The sequence below is a fragment of the Oncorhynchus nerka genome, linkage group LG27, assembly GCF_034236695.1.
Source record: "Oncorhynchus nerka isolate Pitt River linkage group LG27, Oner_Uvic_2.0, whole genome shotgun sequence".
In the NCBI taxonomy this organism is placed as follows: domain Eukaryota; kingdom Metazoa; phylum Chordata; class Actinopteri; order Salmoniformes; family Salmonidae; genus Oncorhynchus; species Oncorhynchus nerka.
In genome coordinates this window covers 35,066,931-35,088,078 of record NC_088422.1, presented here as the reverse complement: position 1 = coordinate 35,088,078, position 21,148 = coordinate 35,066,931, and the positions used below count along the sequence as shown (strand labels likewise).

At 41.6% G+C, this 21,148-nt stretch overlaps 1 protein-coding gene across 4 annotated transcripts in view; it reads right to left on the bottom strand.

Annotated features, from left to right (window-relative positions):
* LOC115111663 (sialate:O-sulfotransferase 2) overlaps positions 1-21,148 on the bottom strand; it is a 101,617-nt gene that overhangs the window by 3,416 nt on the left and 77,053 nt on the right. For all 4 annotated transcript variants that reach the window (XM_029637981.2, XM_029637979.2, XM_065011607.1 and 1 more), the window contains 5 exons: positions 14,155-14,339; positions 11,185-11,306; positions 10,364-10,538; positions 3,187-3,351; positions 2,113-2,313 (listed from right to left, as the gene is read on the bottom strand). In XM_029637981.2, coding sequence (XP_029493841.1) covers positions 2,113-2,313; positions 3,187-3,351; positions 10,364-10,538; positions 11,185-11,306; positions 14,155-14,339 — 848 coding nt within the window. The remainder of the gene's footprint in view (positions 1-2,112; positions 2,314-3,186; positions 3,352-10,363; positions 10,539-11,184; positions 11,307-14,154; positions 14,340-21,148) is intronic.

Here is a 21,148-nt window from a genome sequence, read left to right as displayed (position 1 = left end):
TTTATTAGGAGGAGAGGAATGGTTGTTAAAGTGTAAGTCTGCTGAGTTAGCAGTGCAGGCTTGGGGATTCAGATGATATGAGAGTGGAAGTTATACTGCCATAGTGAACTTCAGAAGAACATTGCACGTTAAAGGGCAGCAGTGAAGCAGAGAAACAGTTATCTTATCAGATAGCGAAACCAAATCTGGAGAGCCAAAACACCACAGCTATTGAATCCCTCTTGACAAACCTCATGCATTGTATGCCATGAAGCATTGGTAAATACAGTAGGCAGTCCTAATCCGAGTAGGATAGTACAATTCAACTATTTTAATTTAGTATGTGAATGGATAGAGGTTTGTTTGTCAGTCAGTTGGAGTTCAGTTACAGTGGCCATGGACCAAGGTTGTTGAGCACCTCTGGACATCAGGAAGTACAGAATGTTAGCCTATAAGGGGGGCAAAAAGCTAATACAGTACACTGAAAGGAGCTGTGTGAATAACTTAATTATGTAGCTAAGGGACATTTGTTGGTTTAGGGATTGTAAGATAATATTTTTGACAAATTCAATCATTTGCCGTAATCATCCATAGACCACTTCCGAATATGACACATAGCCTACCGATACTTATGCATGTGTAACATTCAAATACTATTGCCAAAATCATTTGTTTTGGATTCAAGGTAATTGTGAGGCTGCAGTGCATTAAAAGGCGTCAGCAACTCTAACAGTAACTCTAACGTCATCATAACAACCTACAGTACAGCCCCCCTCTAAGGCCTGGGGCCGGTGATCACACAGCTGGGGCCGGCTCTTACACAATGTCCTGCTGAGTCAGAGGTTCCATCTCGAATGGCACCATGTTCCTTATTTTGTGCAATATACAGTATAGGGAATATGGCAGGGTTCCCCAATAGACAGCGAACGGGACAAATTTGTCCCGTGGGTCATTTTATTTGGGCCCCCAAGTTGTTGGACATAAAAGACTAAAATCACCAGGAAATCAGCTGAAACTCATTTTTATTTAGAAAATATGTTCCCAAACTTACAAGGGATTTCAGATAGGAGCTGTGGTTGCCATGGTTACTGACACACTCTGAAATGTGTGGAGGGAAACATTTATAATATGAGAACATACCAAAAACAATTCTGCCCATTGGAGGAGCTGAAAATGAGAAAATCTTACAACGTGAGGCCAAAACCCCATTATATCATTCAGATATTGAAAGCCTCTGTGGTTGACCACATTAGTTAATAAAAAAGACCTTATAAGGAATAAGGTTTTGAAGTGTCTGTCCTATATCTAAGAGTTCTAAGAAAGCTCAGGAAATATATTTGTTTTGTTTTTACACACATTTAACCCCTTATTTTGGTTGGCACAAAACTACATCCATTCATTTGTATGGGTCATGTGACACATGTGTCTCCCTTTCTATAGAATGGGCTTATTAGTTTATAGGCCAAACCGTTTGGATGCTACAGACGTTTTTGTGAGAAGAACGATTTTGGGGATGTCTCCTGGTCTGACAAACAGCGCAGTAGCTTTTGCCACTTTCCACCACAGATGTTACTTAGATTAAAGCACTGGTGCATCAGTAAACTCTAGGGGGTTTTAATAAAGAGAGAGACACTGAAAATGGGCATTCAGTAGCATGATGGGGAAAAGGCATATCCACAGTATGCCAAGCCTGTTCATATCTGTTGATTTCACTTAGTCATGGCTCATCAATCATTTACATCACATACCCTTATTACTGTGTAATTATACTAATGTAATTACTGTTACAAGTATTGTAATTACTAATGATTGTACTTACACTGTACTTACAGCAGTAACCCTATTAATCTTAGCTCTAACCCAAACTCTAGCTTCATGTCAACACCTCGGCTCAACCCCAACACTAACCCTAAGTAAAGTATAAGTACAGTGTATTAAAGAGCACTGTAATATAAAGTGTAACTGACAGTTGATTAGATGAATCATTTTCATTGCAAGACAGCGGAAGGACACAATGCACAAATACAGTAGGTCGAAGAAAGTACAAAAAATAAGCATTTGCATTCGCTGAGGACGAGAGACTGAATTGTGGACACAGTGACAACATGTTGTCATCATTGGCTAAAGTCTCACCTTTCCCTCTCCAGTGGGCCTGAGAGGCGAATCCAATATGGCCGCCGTACTTGCGGTTGAACTCAGCCATGAGGGCTTTGTAAGGGTTGCGGATCATGACGATGCTGGCGTCAAAGGCTTCAATCTCCTTCTTGCCACTCTCATGTGTTTTAATGCAGATGGTCCTACCACTCCGCCAATGGTCTCGCTCACCTTTGAAGCCTTAGAAAAAAGAATATATATACAGTACCAGTCAAACGTTTGGACACACCGACTCATTCAAGGGTTTTTCTTTATTTTGACTATTTTCTACATTGTAGAATAATAGTGAAGACAACAAAACTATGAAATAACACATATGGAATCATGTAGAAACAAAAAAAGCGTTAAAAAAAAATCTAAATATATTTTATATTTGAGATTCTTCAAAGTAGCCTCCCTTTGCCTTAATGACAGCTTTGCACACTCTTGGCATTCTCTCAACCAGCTTCATTAGGTAGTCACCTGGAATTCATTACAATTAACCGCTGTGCCTTGTTAAAAGTTAAAATAATGTATTTCCTTCTTAATGCGTTTGAGCCAATCAGTTGTGTTGTGACAAGGTAGGGGTGGTATACAGAAGATAGCCCTATTTGGTAAAAGTCCAAGTCCGTATTTTGGCAAGAACAGCTCAAATAAGCAATGTGAAATGACAGTCCATCGTTACTTTAGGACATCAAGGTCAGTCAATGCAGAAAATTTCAAGAACTTTTAAAGTTTCTTCATGTTCAGTCGCAAAAACCATCAAGCACTATGATGAAACTGGCTCTCATGAGGACCGCCATAGAAAAGGAAGACCTAAAGTTACCTCTGTTGCAGAGGATGTGTTATTTCATAGTTTTGATGTCTTCACTATTATTCTACAATGTAGAAAATAGTAAAAATAAAGAAAAACCCTTGAATGAGTAGGAGTTCTAAAACTTTGGACCGGTAGTGTATATATATATGGAAATGCTTAAAGTGTCTTTTTTACTGTGTAAGTGACTGCATGATTTCCCAATGTATGACTGGCCAGTACCCATGTCATCTTTTACGTCTAAGTGAGGCCTACAGTACCTTTGTTGTAGAGGGAGCCATCAAAGTAGTAGCTGCCTGTGTAGAAGCCGGTGGCCAGCTCTATGAGGTGGCGGGCCCAGGTGTTGCCAGCCCCGGGGAAGCTGGCCAGAGCAATCAGTTGCTTGGAACGCGTGGGCAGGAAGCGCCGGTCCATGCAGCGGTTATCTGAGGGAACACAGGATAGAACACAGGTCACACACGTGATACACAATAATGAATGAGAAAATTAAATACACAGACTTATTTGTGTTCCTTACTAAAAAATAGTCTTATTAACCTGCCACAGAATTGAAATTGCTGGACAGTGAGGGAGAATGTCAAAGGGTCTCTGTACTTTAGCTTGACAGTAGGAATCTCAAATGGCTTCTGTAAGCCCCTGAAGGACTGGTGAACATAGACAGCTCTTCAGGTTCATACATCCTAGACCTAGAGCAGACATGTGTTTCTACTATAGAGGAAAATATATGGCAAAGGTCATGTATAATGCCTTTGAAATCCAGTCACTGCTTCAAATGTCCTGCACTGTAAACACAAATCAATCACTTACTTGTAACAGATGACATTCACATTCTGACTATCTCTGAAACTCACTTGGATAATACCTTTGATGATTCAGTGGTAGCAATACATGGTTATAACATCTACCGTAAAGACAGAAATGCCAATGGGGGTGGTGTTGCGGTCTATATTCAAAACAGTTCCTGTATAGCTTAGAGAGGATCTCATGTTAAATACTGTTAAAGTAATATGGCTACAGGTTCATCTGCCTCACCTAAAGAACATTCTTGTGGGAAGCTGCTATAGACCACCAAGTGCTAATAGTCAGTATCTGGATAATATGTGTGAAATGCTTGATAATGTATGTGATTTCAACAGAGATGTTGACTGGCTTTCATCAAGAAAAAACTTCAAACTGTAACCAGTGCCTGCAACCTGGTTCAGGTTACAGCCAACCGACCAGGGTAGTTACAAACAGCACAGGAATGAAATCCTCAACATGTATTGATCACATCTTTGCCAATGCTGCAGAAATGTGCTTTAAAGCAGTATACAAATCCATAGGATGTATTGATAACAATATAGTAGCCATATCTAAGAAAACCAAAGTTCCAAAGGCTGGGCATAATATAGTGTATAAGAGGTCATACAAAAAGTGTTTAAATGATTCTTATGTTGATGATGTAATTAATATTTTCTGGTCTGTGGTGTGTAATAAGGAGCAACCAGACGCTGCACTTGACACATTTATGAAATTAATTATTCCAGTTACTAATAAGCATGCACCCATTAAGAAAATGACTGAAAAACAGTTAAATCCTCTTGGATTAATGAGGAATTTAAATGTTTTATGGTTGAGACGGATGAGGTAAAAGATATGGCAAATAAGTCTGGCAGCACAACCGATTGGCAAACGTACTGCAAATTGAGAAATCGTGTGACTCAGCTAAATAAAAATACAAATAAACTGTACTATGAAAAAAAAATGATATAAAGAATGATGGTAAAAAGCTTTGGAGCACCTTAAATGACATTTTTGCCAAAAAGGCAAACCCGGCTCCATCATTCATTGAATCAAATGGCTCATTCATCACAAAACCCACTGATATTGCCAACTACTTTAATGATTTTTTCATTGGCAAGATTTGAAAACTTAGGCATGACATGCCAGCAACAAACGCTGACACTGCACATCCAAGAATATCTGACAAAATTATGAAAGACAAACATTGTATTTTTGAATTCCGTGGTGTGGAGTGTGGAAGATGTGAAAAAAGTATTGTTGTCTATCAACAATGACAAGCCACCAGGGTTTGACAATCTGGATAATAATAGTAGACAATATTGCCAAATCTTCAATTTAAGCCTACTAGAAAGTGTGTGCCCTCTGGCCTGGAGGAAAGCTAAAGTAATTCCACTACCCAAGAATAAGTAAAGCTTCCTTTACTGGCTCAAATAGCCAACCAATCAGCCTGTTACCAACCCTTAAACGTTTGGAAAAAGTTGTGTTTGACCAGATACAATGCTACTTTACAGTAAAAAAATTGACAACAGACTTTCAGCATGCTTATAGGGAAGGACATTCAACAGCACTTACACAAATGATTGGCTGGGAGAAATTGATGATAAAAAGATTGTGGGGGCTGTTTTTTTCAACTTCAGTTTGGCTTTTGACATTATCGATCAGAGTCTGCTGCTGGAAAAACGTATCTGTTATGGCTTTACACCCCATGCTATATTGTGGATAAAGAGTTACCTGTCTAACAGAAGACGGTGTGTTTAAATGGAAGCCTCACCAACATAATCCAGGTAGAATCAGGAATTCCCCAGGGCAGCTGTTTAAGCCACTAACTTTATTCAATCTTTCCTAACGACATGCCACTGGTTTGAGTAAAGCCAGTGTGTCTATGTATGGGGATGACTCAACACTATACACGTCAGCTACTACAGCGACTGAAATGGCTGCAGTTAGTTTCAGAATGGATGGCAAGGAATAAGTTAGTACTAAATATTTCAAAAACTAAAAGCATTGCATTTGGGACAAATCATTCACTAAATGCTAAACCTCAACTAAATCTTGTAATGAATAATGTGAAAATTTAGCAATTTGAGGTGACTAAACTGCTTTGAGTAACCCTGGATTTTAAACTGACATGGTCAAAACATATTGATGCAACAGTAGCTAAGATGGGGAGAAGTCTGTCTATAATAAAGCCCTGTTCTGCCTTCTTAACAACAGTATCAACAAGGCAGGTCCTACAGGCCCTAGTTTTGTCACACCTGGACTACTGTTCAGCCATGTGGTCATTAATAATATGCATGTCAATCTCTCATGGCTCAAAGTAGAGGAGAGATTGACTTCATCACTACTTGCTTTGTTAAGAAGTATTGACACCCATGCATTCTCCACAAGGCATACCACCAGAAGTCTCTTCACAATCCCCAAGTCCAGAACAGACTATGGGAGGCGCACAGTACTACATAGAGCCATGACTACATGGAACTCTATTCCACATAAGTTAACTGGAACAAGCAGTAGAATCAGATTTAAAAAACTAGTAAAAGTACACTCATGGAACAGCGGGGAGCAGGGACTGTGAAGAGACACACACAAAGGTACAGACACATGCATACACACACAAGTGCTAGCACACGCACTCTACACACATACTGGACATTGTACTATTGTTGTATGGTGGTAGTAAATATTTTGTATTGTAGATACAGTGCATTCGTTATTCAGACCCATCTACACCCAATTCCCCATAATGACAAAGCAAAAACTGTTTTTTATTTTATTTTTGCAAATGTATTACAAATAAAAACTGAAATATGACATTTACATAAGTATTCAGACCCTTTACTCAGTACTCTGTTGAAGCACCTTTGACAGCGATTACAGCCTCGAGTCTTCTTGCTTATGACGTTACAAGCTTGGCACACCTGTATTTGGGGAGTTTCTCCCATTCTTCTCTGCAGATCCTCTCAAGCTCTGTCAGGTTGGATGGGGAGCGTCGCTGCCTAGCTATTTTCAGGTCTCTCCAGAGATGTTCGATCCAGGCTCTGGCTGGGCCACTCAAGGACATTCAGAGACTTGTCCCGAAGCCACTACTGCGTTGTCTTGGCTGTGCTCTTAGGGTCGTTGTCTTGTTGGAAGGTGAACCTTCACATGAGTATGAGGTCCTGAGTGGTCTCGAGCAGGTTTTCATCAAGGATCTCTCTCTGTACTTTGCTCCATTCATCTTTCACTCGAGCCTGAATAGTCTCCCAGTCCCTGCCGCTGAAAAACATGCCCACAGCATGATGCTGCCACCACCATGCTTCACTGTAGGGATGGTGCAAAGTTTCCTCCAGACGTGACGCTTGGCATTCAGGCCAAATAATTCAATCTTGGTTTCATCAGAACAGAGAATCTTGTTTCTCATGGTCTGAAAGTCCTTTAGGTGCTGTTTGGCAAACCCCAAGCGTGCTGTCATGTGCCTTTTACTGAGGAGTGGCTTCTGTCTGGCCACTCTACTATAAAGGCAAGATTGGTGGAGTGCTGCAGAGATGGTTGTCCTTCTGGAAGGTTCTCCCATCCCCACAGAGGAACTCTGGAGCTCTGTCAGAGTGACCATCGGGTCCTTGCTCACCTCCCTGACCAAGGCCCTTCTGCCCCGATTGCTCAGTTTGGCCAGCCGGCCAGCTCTAGGTAGAGTCTTGGTGGTTCCAAACTTCTTCCATTTAAGATTGATGGAGACCAATGTGTTCTTGGGGACCTTCAATGCTGCAGACATGTTTTGGTACCCTTCCCCAGAGCTGTGCCTCAACACAATCCTGTCTCAGAGCTCTTCGTACAATTTCTTCGACCTCTAGGCTTGGTTTTTGCTCTAACATGCACTGTCAACTGAAGGACCTTATATAGACAGGTGTCTGTGCCCTTCCAAGTCATGTCCAATCAATTTAATTTACCACAGGTGGACTCCAATCAAGTTGTAGAAACAGCTCAAGGATGATCAATGGAAACATGATCCACCTGTTTAAAATATATATATGTATATATATGCAAAAAAAATCTAAAAACCTGTTTTTGCTTTGTCATTATGGGGTATTGTATGTAGATTTAAGAGGGGAAAAAATATTTGATCCACTTCAGAATAAGGGTTGGAACGTAACAATATGTAGAAAAGGTCAAGGGGTCTGAATACTTTCCGAATGCACTGTATGTAGTGGTGTAATAATGTTATATGATGTAATGTTTTATATTTTGTTTTATATGTGATGTAAGTGCCTTAATGTATTTGGACCTCAGGAAAAGTCACTGCTGCTTTGGCTAATGGGGATCCCTAACAAATACAAATACAATGACACTCTTGAACTAGAGATTGCTTCACATGTGCTAAGTCACCCTTGATACAAGTTCCTGCTTAGCAAAAGTGTAATGTGATGTACTACAAGGCAAAGGCCTGTGAGTAACATCACTGCGGTGGTGTAAAGTGCTTAAGTAAAAATATATTAAAGTACTAGTTAAGTAGTTTGTTGGACTTTACTATTCATATTTTTGGACTACTTTTACTTTTACTTCACTACATTACTAAAGAAAATTATGTATTTTTTACTCCATACATTTTCCCTAACAGCCCAAAATACTCAGTTACATTTTCAATGCTTAGCAGGACAGGATTTTTTTCAAATTCACACTTGTGTGCTGTCTGGTTTACATTAATTATATTTTTACTTTTACTGTTGATACTTAAGTATATTTTAGCAATTACATTTACTTGTAATACTTAAGTATGTTTAAAACCAAAATACTTTTAGATTTTACTCAAGTAGTAATTTACTGGATGACTCACTTTTACTTGAATCATTTTCTATTAAGGTATCTTTACTTTTACTCAAGTATGACATTTGAGTACTTTTTCCACCACTGTGTGACTGCAGGACTTGGTTGGTGTGAGAGCAGCCCTGTGGTGGCTACGATGTCGCAACTCTGAAGACTGTTTAAGGAAGCAAGAGATGGTACAATACGTCAGTTTGTGTTCTGGGACAGCTGTTGATGCACAGGCTTTCGCCATACTGGAGATTCAAATAAATGTCACATGAAACATGGCCAGTGATTAAGAAACAAATAATTGTACAATTTATATAGCCAATGTGTGTATACTACAGAATGTTTACGTTTTAAAATGTATTTGACTGTTTTTTTTATTGTATCCTTATATAATATGACTGGTCCAGAACAGTATGTTGTTGTACATTGTTTATTAGAGCCTCTATTTCCAGTTCTGAATGTAAGAAGTGCTGTTGCAGCATTAGGGCAGCATTGCTCCCAGCCTCTCTGGGCATCCATCCACTGAGGAGAGACAAAACAGCAGCAGCATCCATGGTGATGGTAAAGTGTAGTGTATCGCAGGGCAGCTCTCTAGGCCCTCTACTCTTTTTTTATTTTTACCAAGGACCTGCCATGTGTGTCCATGTATGCTTATGATTTAACCATATGTGCATCAGCAACCACAGCTAATGAGTCACTGAAACCCTTAACAAAGAGTTGCAGTCAGTTTTGGAATGGGTGGATAGTAATAAACTAGCCCTGAAAATCTCTAAAACTAAGAGCATTGTATTTGGTACAAATCATTCCTTCATTTCAAAACCTCAGCTGAATCTGGTGATGAATGGTGTGACTGTTGAACAAGTTGAGGAGATTAAATAACTTAGTGTTACCTTAGATTGTAAACAGTCATGGTAAAAACATATAGATTCAATGATTGTAAAGATAAGGAGATATCTGTCCGTAATAAAGAATTGCTCTGCTTTTTTGACACCACACTCCACAAAGCAAGTCCTGCAGTCTCTAGTTTTATCTGATCTTGATTATTGTCCAGTCATGTGGTCAAGTGCTGCAAAGAAAGACCTAGTTAAGCTGCAGCTGGCCCAGAACAGAGAGGCACGTCTTGCTCTTCATTGTAATCAGAGGGCTAATATTAATACTATGCATTCTAGTCACTCTTGGCTAAGAGTTGAGGAAATTCCAGATTGTTTCCATAGTTAATTTACACACAGCACTGACACACACACTTACCCCAGCAGACATGCCAACAGGAGTCTTTTCACAGTCCCCAGGTCCAGAACAAATTCAAGGAAATGTACAGTATTATACAGAGCCATGAGTGCATGGAACTCCCTTCCATGTTATATAGTGCAAGTGAACATCAAACCTGGTTTCAAAAAACAAATAAAGCAACACCTCACGGTACAACGCCTCTCCAATGTGACCTACTTGTTGTGTGTATGTGCTTATAGATGCACACACACACACTACATGTTAATGTTTTTAAATGTAAATTGTAATGTATTTTATCTGCAATGTATTTTTCGTTATTTGTCGGACCCCAGTAAGACTAGCTGTCGCCATTGGTGTCGGCGAATGGGAATCGGAATAAATCAAATCAACTGGTGATGGTGTGAAAGCAGTGGGCTAGCTGTTTCACAAGAACACTCTCACCTATGCTCAGAAACACTGTACACAAATGGTTTCGTGTACCACTTCCAGCACTCTGCTATTCTCTTCTACTTAAAGAGCATCAAAACAAATATACGGGAATCCATCCTTTAATATGAATGACATTGGTAATGGTAATTGATGTAGTTATATCCAGTCACTACAACTAGAGAGGGCTTAGAAGGATGGCTTGTTTACCTTGGACCTGTGTCTGGTACACCACAAAGTACTCGTCATTCCCACAGCTCTCAAACTCCTCGCCATGGCAGCGGTGCAGGCACAGGTCCTCATCCTCCATCTCATGGAGGGAGAAGTGGGGGGTGGGGAACCCACAGAGACACCTGTCTCCAGCTAGGACCGCTAGGGACAGCTCCTGGAGGACAGGAAGGAGGGAGCCCAGGGACATCAGAGAGATAAAGATGATGTATATGATACACACACTCACACACTGTAAAAATAATCTAGTTGTTTCAACAAATTATTATTAAGTAAATAGTTCTACAGCCTTTTTTGTTTACTCAACTTTTCGGTCCATGTGCTACCTGAACTTAAAATGTTTAGCTCTAACTTGAGAAAACTTAGGCAAAAACTCAGTAAATGTAAAATGATGTGTTTGCTCAACTTTTCTCACATGTTCATTCAACTATAAGGCTGTGGAACTGGTTGCACACACGCACGCACGCACGCACGCACGCACGCACGCACGCACGCACACACACACACACACACACACACACACACACACACACACACACACACAGTGCTTTTAACATAATGTTTTCAACTTACATATTCGACACACATTGACATCACATTGACGTCTTACATCAGCAGTTACTTAATAATAAATAGTTGAAACAACTAGTTGTTGTTTTTTTACAGTGGAAGCACTTGTAGGCACACATACACATGACATGTACGCACCCTCACATAACACAAATACACCTGCTCTCACTCAAACAGTACCAAGCAAACAGACATCACAATCTCACACATCACAATATGTACATTTCCCTCACCTTCTCCGTACACATGTCCACACACTTCTCCACTGACATGTTCTGGATGACAGCGCTGATGGGCAGGGCCAGGGTGACGTTGTCAGGCCTGTGGAAGCACCCCTTAAAGATGGCACTCCCATCTGAACCAAGGACAAACACAATATACTAGATTAGTATCAACACATTTTCATGTGTGTTCTGACTGGACAAAGCTTTCAGTTTGACCCCTATAGTATAAACGGACCCCTCCCTTGGCCTCACTAGGAACCTAACACAAAGCATGAGGCCCTGACCCAACAGTGGCCTGCCCTGAGCAGTTACCATCACATCAGGGACTGCCTGGCTCTCCTACACTGGCTGTCTCAACACCCTTTAGCCCCAAGCTGTCCCTATGGGCTACCACAGTGCACACACTGTAGAACAATAAATAACAGGCCCAGCCATACTGTAGAACAGTAAATAACAGGCCCAGCCATACTGTAGAACAGTAAATAACAGGCCCAGCCATACTGTAGAACAGCAAATAACAGGCCCAGCCATACTGTAGAACAGTAAATAACAGGCCCAGCCATACAGTAGAACAGTAAATAACAGGCCCAACCACACTGTAGAACAGTAAATAACAGGTCCAACCACACTGTAGAACAGTAAATAACAGGCCCAACCATACTGTAGAACAGTAAATAACAGGCCCAGCCATACTGTAGAACAGTAAATAACAGGCCCAGCCATACAGTAGAACAGTAAATAACAGGCCCAACCATACTGTAGAACAGTAAATAACAGGCCCAACCATACTGTAGAACAGTAAATAACAGGCCCAACCATACTGTAGAACAGTAAATAACAGGCCCAACCATACTGTAGAACAGTAAATAACAGGCCCAGCCATACTGTAGAACAGCAAATAACAGGCCCAACCATACTGTAGAACAGTAAATAACAGGCCCAACCATACTGTAGAACAGTAAATAACAGGCCCAGCCATACTGTAGAACAGTAAATAACAGGCCCAACCATACTGTAGAACAGTAAATAACAGGCCCAACCATACTGTAGAACAGTAAATAACAGGCCCAACCATACTGTAGAACAGTAAATAACAGGCCCAACCATACTGTAGAACAGTAAAATACAGGCCCAGCCATACTGTAGAACAGTAAATAACAGGCCCAACCATACTGTAGAACAGCAAATAACAGGCCCAACCATACTGTAGAACAGTAAATAACAGGCCCAGCCATACTGTAGAACAGTAAATAACAGGCCCAACCATACTGTAGAACAGTAAATAACAGGCACATTGACACTCTCGCTCTCTCTGTCTCTCAGTTCAGCTATTCTCTGTATTCTAAGTCCATCTTCCTCTATCTCCTCCTTCTGCCGTCTCACAAAAGACACCCTTTCCTTTTTTGGTAATGAAATGCTTCATTGGAGCTTCCTCGGCTAGCGTGTCACTTAACTATAAATGATCAGCCCAGGGCCCCGAGAACTAGAGCACCTTTCTAACTGTATTAGGTCTGTGTGTCTTACTCATCATGGTAACATATCATAGATGCAAATATTAAGCTGCATGAGTGCATGTATGTTAGCCTAGATCTAATGTGTGTGGAGACTACACATGATCTTTCTGATTCAGTATTACAAATAGGTATATAGAGATAGGGGAAAGGGACATTATAACTGGAAAGGAAAGGGTGAAAGAGAGGTAGGAGTTTTTACTCAGAAAATTGGGTCTTATGTCTCTACAAACGTTCTGCTGCTGATCAGAGGGGAAAATGGGAGGCTGCACTGTTTCCCAGACAACCGGATGATAACAGTCTGCAGTGCAGAGGACAACAGAGGATAAAACATCCTCCCGTTCATTTCCTCTTTTGAAGAATGCAGCAGGGTTCTTGTCACATGATGACTGCGATCAGGGTCAGAGGTGTCAGAGCAATGCTCAGCCATCTGGAATATGCATGCTTCAGCAAACAGGAAAAAAGGAGAAATAACAACAATTACAGAACAGTGTTGTTATTTTAACCCTGAATATAAACAAGCTTGGAGCCACTTCCAAAAGATATACTACTATAGATTGTGGATTGGTGTCTAAGTGCTTATCTTTTAAGAGACCTAGGAGATAGTAGAAGTGGGGGAGGAGGAAGGGTTTGAGAGGGAGTAAAAGGAGAGGGAGGAGGTGCACCCTACCCTGTTGCCTCTGAACATCCTATCACACTTAACTACCCGTCCCACCCATGGACATTAATATCAGTACATAGCGATAACGCAGACATCATCCATGTATTCCTGCTGAATCATCCTGCCTGAGAGAGTCAATCGGAAGCCTCCTCGTAGCCTGCCGGCCCGTGATTGGTCTACGCCAGCACGTGGTCCTGTGTGTCGATAAATGTAGTAGTATTTAATGAAATATCTAGATTTGTATTGAACTTTAAAATAATTCACTGTGGGGATCAAACTTGATAATTTTAGAGACCAACACGGCTGACTCTATTTTTTTTATTTAGCCCTTTGGCGATCGTAGGCTTTCTAGGGCAGACCAGGGTTTTTGTTCTCACAAAACGAGAGCCGTGTCAAAGTGAAAAACACGGCTCGCTGGGCTAGGTAGCACAGCTCTTTGGGGGAAAAGTAAACAACTAAACCGGGTTGCACCCGACCCTGGAAAATATATTCACCGTCAAACCACCAAAATCTAAATATTTTATTAGCATAATTTATTAGCATTGATTGCAAAACAGTGCCAGGGACTGTGTAGAATCCTTTCAAGTATCTACTTTGCAGTTAGTTAACCTATAATGTTTTTTTTTGCATTTTAGCCTATAATATGAGGTAGAAGTCAGTCATGTTGAAAGAGAACAGCACTGTGGTATGATTGCCTGGCTGCTCCTATCAGTACCCCTCTGTTTGTCATTGTGTGGGGTGCACCATGCCCCCTAAGTGGAGTACCCATGCCCAGGTGGAGTGTGGTGATAGGTGGTTAAAGCTCACAGTGGCGCGCTGACTCCTGGCTCAGCTCCAGTCTGTAGATGGACAGGCGATTGGCCCCTCCACACAGGTTGCCCTTGTCGCCCTTACACTGCATGATGCATTCACTCTCAGAGGCGTTGGGGGCCTGGATCTTGTGGCCACAGTAGCACTCCGCCCCAAACTCTAGGCCTGAATACAGGTATCCCCTGGTGAAAGGAAAACAGAGGGGGTTAACATGTTAATATCATCAATAATGAGGGGATCACGTGACCCTTGAACGAGGTGGCCGCATGAACTGACAGCTCCGCACATGTAATTTCCAATTCTTATTCTTAAGTTAAACCCCATTAGCTTTAGTAAAAAAAGCCATGGTGGTTACAAAAGTCGACATTACATGTGACATTTTGGCTGTATGGCTGGGCCTGTTATTTGCTGTTCCACAGACTCGAGCAATAGCAGCGGAAAAAGCCTCAGAGAAACAACTAGCTTCAGAAAAAGCTAGCGCCATTAGCCAGGAGCATGACGACCATCCCTTCCCGAGGCCCAACAACTGCCAACCTACTCCTCTGTCGAAAACATCCTTTCTGAGCTGAGATCCAAACATACAGAACTCAACATCAAACTCAGCTCAGTGTGATAGGGGACAAAGTGACAACCCTGGAATATGCCTTGCCTGACATCAACAACAAGATAGCCATCAACGTAGGGTGCCTGGATTAGCCAGATTTGGGAATACAATCATTGGAAAACTCACTGGCAGATGCAGTGAAAACAATAGCATATGCTGAAAAGGAAACAGAGCATCTGGAAGAGAAAATTAGAGGACCTGGAAAATAGGGGGTTAAGGAATAACTGTTCTAATAACCCTGTCTGAAAAAGAAGAGGGAAACATGTCACTGATCCATTACCTACAACACAACCCCCCAGAATGGCTCCACCAGTCCACCGACAGGCCCATAGAACTGGAGAGAGCTCACCAAGCACTGAGGCCCCCACCAGCAGCCAGACAACCACCGCGCCCAATCGTCATACGTTTCCTGAGATTTCACTGACAAGGAACGAGTGCTACAGGCGGCGAAAATCAACACCATTACAGTGTAAAACGCAAAACTCACCTTGCACCAAGACCTGTCAGCTGGAATACGTCGAAAGCGCTGAGAGTTTGACGAGGTGAAGAAACACTTCATTAACCAAGGCATCTTCAGGTGATTCAAATACCCAAACGCGTTCAGGATTCTTCACCAATGAGCCATATCACACTTCAAAACTCCTGAAGAGGCAAATAGGTTTTTGAAGGACAATCCTGGCCACTGAGAAACAGACCAATGACTAAAAGCGATTACTGTTATTACTATTGGAGGTGAGACAACATATCTGCCATCCAATATCCCAGCCACCCGGCGAAATATAATTTTAGCAGTCTATTTATTATTTTTTGGGGCTGCGTGAGGGATAGGCCCTATAGCCTAACCTAGGCCTGCAAAAGATTTTGCCTACTTTTATTTCCAAATTTTTAGCCCCTTTTACGATCTTGTATCATCACTGCAACTCCCCAAAGAGCTCGGAAGGTGAAGGTCGAGTCATGCGTCCTCCGAAACATGACCCGCCAAGCCGCGCTTCTTAACACCCGCCCGCTTAACCCGGAAGCCAGCCGCACCAATGTGTCGGAGGAAACACCATTCAACTGACGACCGAGGTCAGCCTGCAGGCACCCGTCCCACCACAAGGAGTCGCTAGAGAGCGATGAGCCAAGTAAAGCCCTCCCGCCCAAACCATCCCCTAACCCGGACGACGCTGTGCCAATTGTGCGCCACCCTATGGGATTCCCGATCAAGGCCGGATGTGATACAGCTGCGCCTCTCGGGAGAAAATTCACTATTTACAGCCTGTTATCTTGTTTGTAGAACATATAGGCTATTTGGCAGACAACGTGATCAGACACTGTGTCAATTCAATATTAGGCCTATAGCTTACTTTAAAAAACGTTTTTCGAATTTTCACCTCGCCTTGCGAGGTGAAAATAATAACAGAGAGGCTCTGTCTCACACAATAATATTCTGCATTGGTTACAACATGATAAGAAATAAAAACACCAGTCTCAACGTCAACAGTGAAGAGGCAATTCCGGGAAGCTGGCCTTCCAGGCAGAGTTCCTCTGTCTAGTGTCTGTGTTTTTTTGCCCATCTTAATCTTTTCTTTTTATTGGCCTGTCTGAGATATGGCTTTTTCTTTGCAACAGCATCCCGGAGTCACCTCTTCACTGTTGACATTGAGACTGGTGTTTTGTTGGTACTATTTAATGAAGCTGCCAGTTGAGGACTTTGTTGATTGAAAATAAGAAAACTTAATAAAACTATATCATCAATAATAACAGAGAGGCTCTGTCTCACACAATAATATTCTGCATTGGTTACAACATGATAAGAAATAAAAATGTCCCTACAGCAGCAATACTCTCAGTGCTTCTAGTACTGCCTGACAATCTGTAAGCATCTCGACTCACCTACTGCAGTCTGCAATGTCTGACCAGAGGTAAGTGGTCTTGTATTTCAGAACTCGATTATGCATGCAGTAGCAAGACGCACATCAGCCTCTCTCTCAGCAGCTCTCTCTGCAGTCAGTCCAGTAATAGGGTGATTGACTCATAGACAGTCAGCTGGGTAACTAGCAGTAACCTCACTCGCCCTCTTCAAGATGAAGAGAGCCCTCTGGGTGGACAAGGGTGGGACCAGAGAGAGATTGCATGCAGTAATACTGCACCAAGACACCAGAGCTTTTTAAAGAAATACATTTTCCAGGGTGATGCTGATTACGAAGTCCATGCAGAGTACAATATTCTGGAAGGCTCTATCCATCAAACACACATGGCCTGTATACTCCTTGGGGTACAGTAACCTGGCAGTGGCACATGCGAGATGCATACTTGATTCCTCTGAGTTATTTAGAATGTCAATAGATGGCCAACACTACACAGCCTTTACACAAAAAATGCTGGGTTTGTTAGGATGACCCAACTGCTGGGTTGCAGACATTGGGTCACTTAATTTGGTTGTTTTATTTTAAATCAGTTGGGTTGTGGATGCTGGAGTATGCTGGAGTATTGTTACTGAGTTATTGAGATATGGCCCAGCGGGTTAGATCAGAAGACCAGAGGCGTGGCTTAGTAGGGGCGTGGCTTTCAGATAGTTATTTTTGGCCACCAGTGAGAGTAAATGTAATTCTGTTCTGTTGTATTGTTATCACATGTTAAGGTTGAACACTGAAACTTTTATAGCTTTAATGAAGCTTACACACGTGTATGAGTTCCTTAAGAGCCTATGCATTTCCCAGTGTTGGGATAGTTACCACTTTGTTACAATATGTTATTACTATGTTATTAAGGTTTTATTGGAATATGTCATGTGAAAAAACATTAAAGGAAAACAAACATTTGCACTGTACAAACTTAACATGATGACATTTACGCTCACTGGTGGCCAAAAATAACTATATAAAAGCCACGGACCCTGATAGTGCATGACTCCTAAAAATAACTATGGATTACATTAAAAAAGACCCAGCTGCTCGGTCAACCCAGCATGAAAATGAATACAAATCCAATTCATGGTTAAATTAATTAACTATTAAAGGCCCAGTGCATTAATTTTGTGTGAGGATAAAAAAAAATGTTGTACTCAATAATACCCGGAACAAAAACATAAATGCAACATGCAAAGTGTTGGTCCCATGTTTAAAAGATCACAGAAATGTTCCATATGCACACAAAGCTTATTTATCTCAGATTTTGTTAACAAATTTGTTTACATTCCTGTTGTCATGACGTTGCTCTGTTCTCTCTACTCTACAGATTGGACTCTTGGAAAGCCCTTTGTTAACATAGAGAAAGTCTGGTAACATCAAAAGGTTGGGAACGGAACCATATTTCAGTAATCCAACCAGATGAAAATATTCATTGGTACTTAAAGAGTATGATGTCAGATCAGTTGTCATCAGAGACATTATTACTGACGATAGGACGACATAAACTGTATCTTGGAAAGTCAGATTCACATGGAATTGTTGTGCAATTTAAATGTTTAAATATGAAACAATTTGTGAAAAGATTCAATGTAATTCTACCTTCTAAATGAGAGAATTGCTTTCAAAAGTGAACTATGCTCACTCAGTGTCCCCGCCCAAGTGAACAGGCATTGGTTGTGAACTATGAAGCACACCCTTCTCTCCCCCACTACAAAAGCCCATTGACGAAAGTCAACCTAGTGTTCCCGATGACGTGAGGACTGCTGTCCATACGTTTAAAAGGGCTAATATCAACTACAGAACTAAACCAACCTCAGCATGAGCTCTGGTTGCGAATGGTTGAACGACTACAACCTAACGAAATTAACATTGTGTTCCCGATGACGTGAGGACAGCTGTCCATACGTTTAAAAGGGCTAATTTCAACGTGGAGGTGACGATCAACACACTGGAAGCATGACCTTCGACTATACCAGCCAGAATATAGCATGAGCTTATAGTATGGCAACTATGAACTCTTATTCACTAAAGAAGTGATACATCCTAGATGTCGAGTTATCAGCAGCAGCTGTAAACGTGGGCTATGAAAGGACAAACAATCTCTTCAGAAAGACAGGGTACTACAACGTATACGTTCTACCACGCGACTACGATACTACAACGTATCCGTTCTACCACAAGACATATTCTTCAAAGGACAAGGGAGATCTCTGCTGGGCAACCCAGCCTTCCATCTTCGACCAATCTATCGAAGCGCAGATCAGAGTAAATATTTCTTGCATTTTCCATTTCCAAATGGGTGGTTATTTAGAATTCATAAGATTCTGTATTTACGATAGCATAGCTTCATAAATTCCGATAGAGACCCAATCCTTTTGTTCCTCAGTCCTCCCACGCTTCATTCAAACCCAACCCCCTTTCTTTGTGTAACCAGCTGTCATATCGGTTCCGTTCGCTAGGGACGTTTTCTTGTAAGACATAATTAGTAATCAATGTATGATCCATCCTGTGTACACTATATGTAATTCTGTGTGATTATTTAGGTATTTAGTAAATAAATAGTTAAACCAAATTTTGTATTGCTGATTCAACTGGTTAGCCAGGTTTTGTGAAGATAACCAAGAATTTTACGATGTTCAGATGAGACTGAATAAGTTAACGATTGATAATTGACTGCTATTGATATACAATATTACCAGGTCTTTAAGAGTTTATTCGAAAGACAACAGCTCTATAAACCTCCTTCCGTGGTGCCCCGACTTCCTAGTTAATTACATTTACATGATTAGTTTAATCAGGTAATATTAATTACAGAGAATTGATTTGATAAAATAGCATGTCATATATCACTTAATCCATAGTAAAGACACAACACTGTTAGTGAGCGTTTCTCCTTTGTCAAGATAATCCATCCACCTGACAGGTGTGGCATATCAAGGAGCTGATTAAACAGCATGATCATTACACATGTGCACCTTATGCTGGGGACAATAAAAGGCCACTCTAAAGTGTGCAGTTTTGTCACACAAAACCATTTGGAATTTGGCAGTACGCCCAACTGACCTCCCAAACGCAGACCACGTGTAACCATGCCAGCCCAGGACCTCCACATCTGGCATATTCACCTGTGGGGTCGTCTGAGACCAGAGCAACCAAAGAATTTCTGCACAAACTGTCAGAAACCATCTTAGGGAAGCTCATCTGCGTGCTCGTCGTCCTCACCAGGGTCTTGCCCTGACTGCAGTTGGGCGTCGTAACCAACGTCAGTGATCGCAGTCAGTGTGTTGCAGTCAGCGTGTATGGTGTCGTGTGGGCAAGAAGTTTGCTGATGTCAACATTATGAACAGAGTGCCCCATGGTGAAGGTGGGGTTATGGTATGGGCTGGCATAAGCTACGGACAACGAACGCAATTACATTTTATTGATGGCAATTTGAATGTACAGAGATACCAAGGTGAGATCCTAAGGTCCATTGTTGTGCCATTCACCGCCATCACCTTATGTTTCAGCATAATAATGCACGTCCCCATGTCGCAAGGATCTGTACACAATTCCTGGAACTGAACATGTCCCAGTTCTTCCATGGCCTGCATGTCCAGACATGTCACCAATTGAGCATGTTTGGGATGCTCTGGATTGTATAACAGCATGTTCCAGTTCCCACCAATAACTATAAACTTCGCACAGCCATTGATGAGGAGTGGGACAACATTCCACAGGCCACAATAAAGAGCCTGATCAACTGTATGCGAAGGAGATGTGTCGCACGGCAGGAATGGTGGTCACACCAGATACCGACTGGTTGTCTGACCCACGCCCCTACCTTTCTTTTTAAGGTATCTGTGACCAAAAGATGCATATCTGTATTCCGAGTCATGTGAAATCCATAGGTTAGGGCCTAATGAATTTATTTTAATTGACTGATTTCCTCATAAGAAATGTAACTCAGTAAAATCTTTGAAATTGTTACATGTTGTGTTTATATATTTTTTCAGTGTAAATAATATATCTTTTTTATTCTGATTTTTCAGGGGGTGCCGCAGCATCCTTAGCACCTCTACTTCCCACAGCTATGGATTTGTCTGCATATGAGCAGCCTGCTCTGGGAGGGGTTGGAGTACAGAGAAAGAGAGAGGAGCAGAAGAGGAAGATGAAAACATGCTCTCTACTTCTCTCTCTCTTCTCTCGTTGTCCTCCTCTCGCTGTCCTCCTCTCTTTCTCTAGTAATGGAATGCATTGGGCTGAGCCATTGGGAGAATGAGAGGGACAGTAGAAGGCAAGGTGGACCAGGAGAAATAGATGATTTGAAGAAGAGATGATAAGAGGAGGCAAAGAGAGAGAGAAATTGAGAAAGAGAGAGAAATAGAGAAAGGGAGAAAGAAAGAGAGAGAGAAAGAGAGGGAGAAATAATGTGAAAAGACTATAGAGACTACAGGTATAGAGAGCTAATGTTGAGGAGAAGGAGAGAGGGAGAGGGTGAGAGAGTATGATAGCT